Source organism: Triticum aestivum, chromosome 6D, assembly GCF_018294505.1.
Source record: "Triticum aestivum cultivar Chinese Spring chromosome 6D, IWGSC CS RefSeq v2.1, whole genome shotgun sequence".
Taxonomy (NCBI): Eukaryota; Viridiplantae; Streptophyta; class Magnoliopsida; order Poales; family Poaceae; genus Triticum; species Triticum aestivum.
In genome coordinates this window covers 48,601,997-48,611,649 of record NC_057811.1, presented here as the reverse complement: position 1 = coordinate 48,611,649, position 9,653 = coordinate 48,601,997, and the positions used below count along the sequence as shown (strand labels likewise).

The 9,653-nt window shown below is 47.8% G+C and overlaps 1 protein-coding gene across 1 annotated transcript; it reads right to left on the bottom strand.

Moving 5' to 3' along the window:
- Positions 1-8,619: 8,619 nt before the first annotated feature.
- On the bottom strand, positions 8,620-9,346 carry LOC100136976 (defensin-like protein CAL1). Its single transcript, XM_044560271.1, has 2 exons — positions 9,192-9,346; positions 8,620-9,082 (listed from the first exon to the last, which is right to left on the bottom strand). The coding sequence occupies exons 1-2, from the start codon at positions 9,253-9,255 to the stop codon at positions 8,898-8,900; spliced, it is 249 nt and encodes an 82-aa protein (XP_044416206.1). The 5' UTR covers positions 9,256-9,346; the 3' UTR covers positions 8,620-8,897.
- Between the last annotated feature and the right edge of the window lie 307 nt (positions 9,347-9,653).

Sequence of the window (9,653 nt, the reverse complement as noted above, 5' to 3'; positions counted from 1 at the left end):
GATAACGTGGAGAGCCGCCACCAACTGTGCTTCTGGGTCAGGAACAGCCAAGTCTTCCTCTGTAGGCAACTTGACAGAAGGGTTATGCAGAATATCCAAGAAAGTATTAGGCGGCACCGGCTTTCGCTGAGAGCCCAGCCGGCTTAATGCATCAGCCGCCTCGTTCTTTCTGCGATCGATGTGCTCTACTTGGTAACCCTGAAAATGTCCAGCAATGGCATCAACTTCGCGGCGATAAGCCGCCATGAGGGGGTCCTTGGAATCCCACTTGCCTGATACTTGTTGGGCCACTAAATCTGAGTCGCCAAAGCACCTTACCCGGCTTAAGCTCATCTCCTTAGCCATCCGAAGACCATGGAGCAAGGCCTCGTACTCAGCTGCATTGTTAGTACAGGGAAACATCAACCGTAGTACATAACAAAACTTGTCACCTCGAGGGGAAGCTAACACAACTCCAGCCCCCGAGCCCTCCAATTGCCTGGACCCGTCAAAGTGAATAGTCCAGTATGTATTATCCGGTTTCTCTTCAGGCACCTGCAGCTCTGTCCAATCGTTGATGAAATCCACCAATGCTTGAGATTTGATAGCAGTGCGTGGCACGTACTTTAGACCATGAGGCCCAAGTTCTATAGCCCACTTAGCAACTCTTCCTGTGGCTTCTCTGTTTTGGATGATATCTCCTAGGGGAGCAGAACTGACCACAGTGATAGGGTGGCCCTGGAAATAATGCTTAAGCTTCCGGCTTGCCATGAACACCCCATAAACAAGCTTCTGCCAATGTGGATACCGTTGTTTGGACTCAATGAGTACTTCGCTGACGTAGCAAACCGGCCGCTGAACCGGATGCTCCTTACCCGCTTCCTTACGCTCCACCACCACAGCCACACTGACGGCTCGTGTGTTAGCGGCTACATATAACAATAAAGGCTCCTTGTCGACAGGAGCAGCAAGGACTGGCGGCTCAGCTAGCTGTCTTTTCAAATCCTCAAAAGCAGCATTAGCAGCATCATTCCAGACAAAGTCATCTGTTTTCTTCATCATCTGATACAGTGGCATGGCCTTTTCACCCAACCGGCTTATAAACCGACTCAAAGCAGCGATGCGACCCGCCAGACGTTGGACGTCATTTATGCACGCCGGCTTAGCCAGAGAGGTGATTGCCTTGATCTTCTCCGGGTTAGCTTCAATGCCTCTGTGAGAAACCAGAAAACCCAAGAGTTTGCCTGCAGGAACACCAAAAACACACTTGGCCGGGTTAAGCATCATCTTGTAGACCCGGAGATTATCCAAGGTCTCTCTCAGATCATCTATCAAGGTCTCCTTCTCTCTGGATTTGACCACGATATCATCCACATAGGCATGAATGTTGCGCCCAATCTGATTATGAAGACAATTCTAGACGCAACGCTGGTAAGTCGCCTGTGCACTCTTGAGCCCAATAGGCATAGACACGTAACAAAAGGCTCCGAAAGGAGTAATGAACGTCGTCTTCTCTTGGTCCTTAACAGCCATTTTGATCTGATGGTAACCAGAGTACGCATCCAAAAAACTCAAACGCTCACAACCCGCCGTAGCATCAATGATTTGATCAATACGAGGGAGAGCAAAAGGATCCGCCGGACAAGCCTTGTTTAAATCCGTATAATCCACGCACATACGCCAGGTGCCGTTCTTCTTGAGCACGAGCACCGGGTTAGCTAACCATTCTGGATGAAAAACTTCAACGATAAACCCGGCCGCCAAGAGCCGGGCTACCTCCTCACCAATGGCTTTCCGCCTCTCCTCATTAAACCGCCGGACGAATTGCCCGACTGGCTTAAATTTCGCATCAACATTAAGAGTGTGCTCAGCGAGTTCTCTTGGTACACCCGGCATGTCAGAAGGTTTCCATGCAAAGATGTCCCTGTTCTCACGGATGAACTCGATGAGCGTGCCTTCCTATTTCGGATCCAGATTGGCACTGATGCTGAACTGTTTAGATGAGTCACCCGGAACAAAGTCAACAAGTTTAGTCTCATCAGCTGACTTAAATTTCATTACCGGCTCATGTTCCGTGGTTCGCTTTTTCAAAGACGTCATATCCGCCGGGTCAACATTATCCTTGTAAAACTCCAACTCCTCTGTTGCACAAACAGATTCAGCGTAAGCAGCGTCACCTTCCTCGCACTCCAAAGCTATCTATCGGCTGCCGTGAACCGTAATGGTCCCATTGTGACCCGGCATCTTGAGCTGCAAGTATACGTAACACGGCCGTGCCATGAACTTGGCGTAAGCCGGCCGCCCAAATAAAGCATGGTACGGGCTTCTTATTTTAACCACCTCAAAAGTCAGTGTTTCTGCCCTGTAGTTGTACTCATCTCCAAAGGCTACTTCCAGCTCAATCTTACCGACCGGATACGCCGACTTACCGGGCACCACCCCATGGAGAACAGTGTTTGGCTGGCTGAGGTTTTTATCAGTTAATCCCATACGACGGAAGGTCTCATAATAGAGGATGTTGATGCTGCTGCCTCCATCCATGAGCACTTTAGTGAATTTGAGGAGACAAGAGTCAAAACTTCTACGTCAGGAGGCCTCACCAGAGCGATGAAGGGACTGAGGAGTAAAAAGAATCCTACTCTCCGATATATATAGTCCTAAGACTCAAAACATTTTTGTTCTACACTCAACAACGCCAGCGATTCGATCAAGCAGGGGGCTCCTAAGTCGGGGATGGCTCTGATTACCAACTTGTAACGCCCACGATGCGGCTATATCTCCCACGTGTCGAGGCACGACTTAGAGGCCCGCATTGTAGGTATTGTCACAAGAAGGGTCATCTTCACACAATCCCATGTAATGAACAAAATGGGATAACGAGAGTTGGCTTACAATCACCACTTCACACAATACATAAATTAATTCATACATCATCCAAAATCCACACATAGACCGACTACGGTCAAATCCAAATGAAAATAAGATAACCCCAAATGCTAGATCCCCGATCGTCCCAACTGGGCTCCACTACTGATCATCAGGAAACGAAACATAGTAACGACCACGTTCCTCGTCGAACTCCCACTTGAGCTCGGTTGCGTCACCTGCACTGGTATCGTCGGCACCTGCAACTGTTTTGGTAGAATCTGTGAGTCACGAGGACTCAGCAATCTCACACCCGCGAGATCAAGACTATTTAAGCTTATAGGAAAAGGATGGTGTAATGAGGTGGAGCTGCAGCAGGCACTAAGCATATATGGTGGCTAACATACGCAAACGAGAGCGAGAAGAGAAGCAACGCAACGGTCGCGAAGCTAGAAATGATCAAGAAGTGATCCTGAAACTACTTACGTTCGTGCATAACCCGAACCGTGTTCACTTCCCGGACTCCGCCGAAAAGAGACCATCACGGCTACACACACGGTTGATGTATTTTAATTAAGTCAAGTGACAAGTTCTCTACAACCGGACATTAACAAATTCCCATCTGCCTCATAACCGCGGGCACAGCTTTCGAAAGATAATACCCTGCAGGGGTGTCCCAACTTAGCCCATTATAAGCTCTCACGGTCAACGAAGGATAAACCTTCTCCTGGGAAGACCCGATCAGTCTCGGAATCCCGGTTTACAAGACATTTCGACAATGGTAAAACAAGACCAGCAAAGCCGCCCGATGCGCCGACAAATCCCGATAGGAGCTGCACATATCTCGTTCTCAGGGCACATCGGATAAGTCAAGCTACGAGTAAAACCAGGCCTCGAGTTTCCCCGAGGTGGCCCCGCAGGCTGCTCGGTTCGGACCAACACTCGAAGGAGCACTAGCCTGGGGGGTTAAATAAAGATGACCCTCGGGCTCGCGAAAACCCAAGGGAAAAGGCTTAGGTGGCAAATGGTAAAACCAAGGTTGGGCCTTGCTGGAGGAGTTTTATTCAAGGCGAACTGTCAAGGGGGTCCCATAAATCTCCCAACCGCGTAAGGAGCACAAACTCAAGGAACATAATACCGGAATGACGGAAACTAGGACGGCAAGAGTGGAACAAAACACCAGGCATAAGGCCGAGCCTTCCACCCTATACCAAATATATAGATGCATTAATTAAATAAGGGATATTGTGATATTCCAAAATATCCATGTTCCAACGTGGAACCAACTTCAACTTCACCTGCAACTAACAACGCTATAAGAAGGGCTGAGCAAAAGCGGTAACTTAGCCAAACAACGGTTTACTAGGAAAAGATGGTTAGAGGCTTGACATGGCAATATGGGAGGCATGATATAGCAAGTGGTAGGTAGCACAGCATAGCAATAGAACGAACAACTAGCAAAGCAAAGATAGAAGTGATTTCGAGGGTATGGTCATCTTGCCTGCAAGGTTCTCAGAGTTGTCGAAAGCTTGATCCTCGTAAGCGTACTCAACAGGTTCCTCATTCACGAACTCGTCTCCTGGCTCTACCCACAGCAAGAACACAAGCAATGGAATCACAATCAATCACGGGAAATGCACAAGCAACATGATGCCATACATGCATGATATGCAAGATATGATATGCGATGCGTATGCGTGCTCCGGAAGAAAAAGGATGAGAAAATCAGTAACTTGGCAAACCAAGTATGCCACTGCAAAGATGAGATGATTTTGGTCGAAATCGATATAAAGATCACCGGAAACGGATGCACGGTTTGCAAATGGCAAGCAAAACAAGAATGGCACGAATCTGCGATTAACAGCATGATAGCACTTAGAATACATCAAGTAACTAAGCTATAGCACCCCAACATAGCAACAAAGCATATGGCAGTGATCTACAGGAGATGCTTGACAAAAGATGAACACTGAGCTATGGCTAGATCACACTATAACAGGTTCCAACAAGCATGGCAAAAATGCAAAACATATCAGCTTCACAGACTTGGTGAAATTACTGGACATGGCTGAAACAGCATCAGGTAGCACTGTTCAGAGGAAGTAATCAACATGCTACAGGACCTTAACATAGCAAAACAAGGCATGGCATGAATCTACTAAAGGCATAGAACAAAAGTCCCTTACTGGCCATGAGCCAAAAAGGATCAGAAGATATGATGGCACCCATGTAAACGTAGCAAGTTTCGTTAACAGGTTTCAGACTTGGCAGAAAACAGAGCATGGCATTAACAGCATTATGAAGGCATCTTGGTGAGCTTGATTCACTCATCACGAAGCAATGCAGGACAAAAAAAGCATACCTACAGCAATATGGCATGTTTATGAAGCTAACCATGGCAAGAGCAAATAAATTGCATGAAAGGATCAACTACAACAACCTTGGCAAAATTGAATGTCATGTAAACATTCTGCAGAAATATTTTATAGCAAAATTAGAGCAAGATTGGGTCATGCTAGGGCACTCCATAATTGCAAACAGGGGCATGGATGGATAGAGCACAACTATATCTACAAAACAAACTTACTGAACATACTCAAAAGAAGCATGGATCTCTCTGTAGACACATGGATACATGGCAACAAAATAACAGCAGTAACAGACTGCAAAAATCCTAAGTCCCTGAAAACAGAAATATCACGAAGCCTAGTTTGCATGCTTGTGCTAGTCACCACATAGATCAAAAAAATACATGGCATACACCTTTGTAAAGATGGCATGGCATAGATCAAAACACCTGTAGAGCTCATGCCCATAAGATGCACACATCAAATGCAACAAAAATAACAAAACACCAAGTTCTGATAAGTAACAGCAGTAAACATCATATATCACTCTTGCACCAGAGATTTGGGCATCAAGATGGACTCAAACGAGCATGGCACAATGGAACAAAATGAAGAGCATCTCGAGGCGAACATTTCAATATATCATGCACGCAAAACGAAGCAGTATGCGATGAGATATGATGCAATGAATATGAGCACATAATGTGAAATATTCGGGACTTGGAGGATTTCAGGGGTCAACCTAATCCGAGATCTGCATCGGGAGCTGGCATGGAAGTCGAGGCAGTAGCGCGAGCTCGCCGGAGATCGAGGACGGGGACACCGGAGGGGACGAGGCCGGAGCGGCGGCGAGGAAAGAAGGCGGCGGGGGCACGGGCGCCGGAGTCGCCGGAGTTGGCGCGGGCGTCGAGGCGCGGGCAACCGCGCGGTCGGTGGAGGCGGACGGCGGTGGACGCGGCGGAGCCGCGGCGGCGGGAGGCGCCGGCGATGGAGGCGGAGCGGCGGGCGGCGGCGGGAGTCGCGCGGGGCGCGGGCGACGGGGAGATGGGCCGGGAGGGCCTGACTCGGGCTCTACGGGCCGCGAGCGGTGGGTGGCGGCGGCGGATTGGGCGAGGGCGGCGGCGGACGTGTCCGGCGGTGGGTGGACGTTTTGTCCGGCGCACGGAGGAGGAAGAGGCTAGGGTTTGGACCCGAAATTTTGGAGGGGGAGGTGTTTATATAGGCATAGTGAGCTAGGAGAGTCCAAATGAGGCATAGTTTTCGCCCACACGATCGTGATCGAACGACCGAGAGCATGGAGGGGACTTAGATGGGTTATTGGGCTGTTAGGAGGGGGTTTTGCTGCAACACACAAAAGGCCTTTGCGGTTACCCGGTTAACCGTTGGAGCATGAAACGACCTCCAAATGGAACGAAACTTGACAGGTGGTCTACCGGTGGTATACCAAGGCCACTTGGCAAGACTCGGTCCATTCCGAGAATGTTTAACACCCACTCACGAAAAGAAACAAGAGGGGGTGCGCCGGTGCATGTGGGAGTGCCGGATTGCAAAACGGACAACGGGGAAAATGCTCGGATGCATGAGACGAACACGTATGGAAATGAGATGCACATGATGACATGATATGAGATGCATGACATGAACAAAATGCAAAACGACAGACAAAACCCAACCACAGAGGGAATATCATAACACCTAACCGAAAATGGCAAGAGTTGGAGTTACAAATATGAAAAGTTACATCCGGGGTGTTACATGTGGACGTTGGTTTTTGAGGATAAGAAGATGCACAACTAATTCTATTTGTTATCCAAAAGAAAGTGGATATAGTAGACTTGTTTCCCTGCAACCCAAGATTTCAGGTTTATAAGAAAACAACTATTAGTCTTTTTTCTTCTTCTGTAAACACGATTAGCATATACTCGTTCGTAATTGTTTCTCTATGCCCCGCACGCTTTCGACTCCCTAGCTTTTTACTGCCTGGGGGTGGATGTGATTGGCTTCACGGCCAACAGTGAGCACACTCCCGAGCTCCGCTGCCTGGTATGGCTGCTCCGTATGAAGCATGTACATGCAACATCGATAAACGACGACCAACTCTAGCAGCCGCTCTTTGGGCCAATAAAAGGAGGAAGGTGCGGGGACCTCAGCGTTAAGGGAAGCGTCTTTAGGCATAGACATGTGCTAAGTTGTGGTAGCTTGAGTGGAGGCGCGCAATGGCGTATATGAGCCGAGGATAGAGGAGGAAAGAGTAAACATGGGGAGAGCAAAGCAATGTAATATATGAGCTGGGGTGGAGGGAGTAAAAGGAGGGAGGGCAATCCGCGAGAGAAGTGTTGGTGGCGACAAGAGGTAGCGACAACGAGGAATCAAAGATTCAGAGTTGCAACAGAGAGCTTCATCCGACTAGATTTTGGAATGTCAGTCATATTGGGAGGTACAACCGTACAAGAAAGGAGAATATCATTACCGTATTTATTTTCAGAAAGGAAAAAGATGATTCAATATCTAATCAGACAAATGAAACGACAAAGCTGTTTTAGAAAAATAAATTCTAACCCAAGCATTATTTTCCACAACTGGTTGCTCATGGAAAAAAAATACTAAGACCTATTTTGCTAAAAGCTGGCTCAAAATTAGTTTTCTATAAAATCGTGGCCACAAACAAACACTCATGTTGGACTAGGACTTTAGCCCTCCTAGCCCCGGGCCTAGACCCACGCCTCCATCGAGATGTGGGGTTTGGGTCATGTCAGTTTAGGGATCCACATCGTTTGATGTGACCAACTATGGTAGGGCGTTTCTTAATCGTATTCGGACATATGAATTTATGACCAATTTTTTACTATTTATTTGACTAGCGAAATACAAATTACATGCTACAAAAGGCAGATTATTGGATTTGTATTGGAAAGAGGTTTCCAATGGTATAATTTTTGTGACATATAATTTATATTTTATTAATTAAATATATGGTCAAACTTTAGCTCAAATAGGAGGGGTCAAATAAACCCGGACAAGGTAGTACCTCTTAAGAAATAATGTATCTCAATTAATCCGGGTCGATGCAGAGGCCGAGGGTCTCCTTTTCAAAAGAAAAAATAAAATCAAAGGAAAAGAAGACAATGCTTTTTTGGTTATTGTGAACTGAACACGTAAATCATAGGGGAAACAAAATGGTATTATTGGTTTAATAAAATGTGAATACCTTAATAAAATTTACATAAAACAGAAAAAAAATGTACAGAAAAGTTCGCGCTCACAGTCTATGGACCATGTTAATGCTCAACTTAGTTGTTCATGTATACAGACGAAATGTTCAAGCGGCTTCGAAAATTTGTCTCGTGAAATTAAAATGTAGGAGTCACAACAATAGCATTTCTCTTTGAAGATGCTGATTTAGTAGCACCAAACAGACAATCAGAGAGACAGAGAGATGCATTGCACATGCCCGTCCATGCTGAAACAACGACCTTGTCACATTACAACACATACAATGACACAAAGCAGCAAAAGAAAAGCACGACTTATACTGCCAAACTAGACCATCGAGACCCCGATTGATTCTCTACTTTATTACGGGACACACAAGAACAAGTACTGACAAACGTGAACAAGTACACTGACTGACGAAGATGATCTAGCAACCGTACTACCGTAGCTAGCATCGGACCTCGCGGCGCCGGCCGGGCCGAGCGAGCACGGCTAGCAGACCCTCTTGCAGAAGCACTTGCGCGCGAAGGAGTCGAGCTTGCACTCGCCGCCGGGGAAGTTCTCGGTGCGGCAGATGCTGGCGCAGTTGCTGCTGCTGAGGCACGCGCCCTTGAACTTGTGGCTCTTGGACAGGCAGTCCCGCGCCTCCGCCACCTTCCTCGTCGGCGTCCCCATCTCTGCATGCAGTGCACATGAATGAATAAAATCACGGTGACAAATTAGGCATCATCCACAGCTCGCTCGCTGACGCTGGGAAGAGCGGGATTGGGCGGGAGTGGGACGTGCCTGTGGCGACGAGGAGGACGAGCAGGAGGAGGGCGGATGCGGCCATGCGACCAGAGAGCAACATCGATCTGCTTTCTGCTAGCCTGCTACCGGGGGACTGTGTGTAAAGCTAGCGAAGCGAATGGAGGAGAATGGACACAAGTAAGATGCAGAGAATGGGCCGGGCTGGTGTGGTTTATATAGGCGGAGCAGAGCGACGTGGGTTAGATCACAGCAGCAGAGCACTAGAGAGAGTGGCCACATCGGTAGCTCACGGGCTGGTCAGGCAGGCCGAGGGCCTACCAGAGCATGCAGTGCCCTCTTGAAGGAATTTCCGTCGAAATCGGTGGCTGTGCAACATTCAAAAAAAAAAAATCGGTGGCTGTGGAGCGGACATCAAGGTCGGACGCAAAACTCATGATGACGAGCCGAGCATGGCATATGCTGGAATGATTGGTTTCTCCCAACCTTTTCCCTGCGTGC

What these genes read in the sequence shown, in the direction of transcription:
- LOC100136976 (XM_044560271.1), bottom strand. Translation starts at nt 9,255, where the DNA reads ATGTTGCTCTCTGGTCGCATGGCCGCATCCGCCCTCCTCCTGCTCGTC. An exon ending in CGTCCTCCTCGTCGCCACAG is followed by an intron (nt 9,083 to 9,191) that starts GCACGTCCCACT and finishes CACTGCATGCAG; the next exon opens with AGATGGGGACGCCGACGAGG.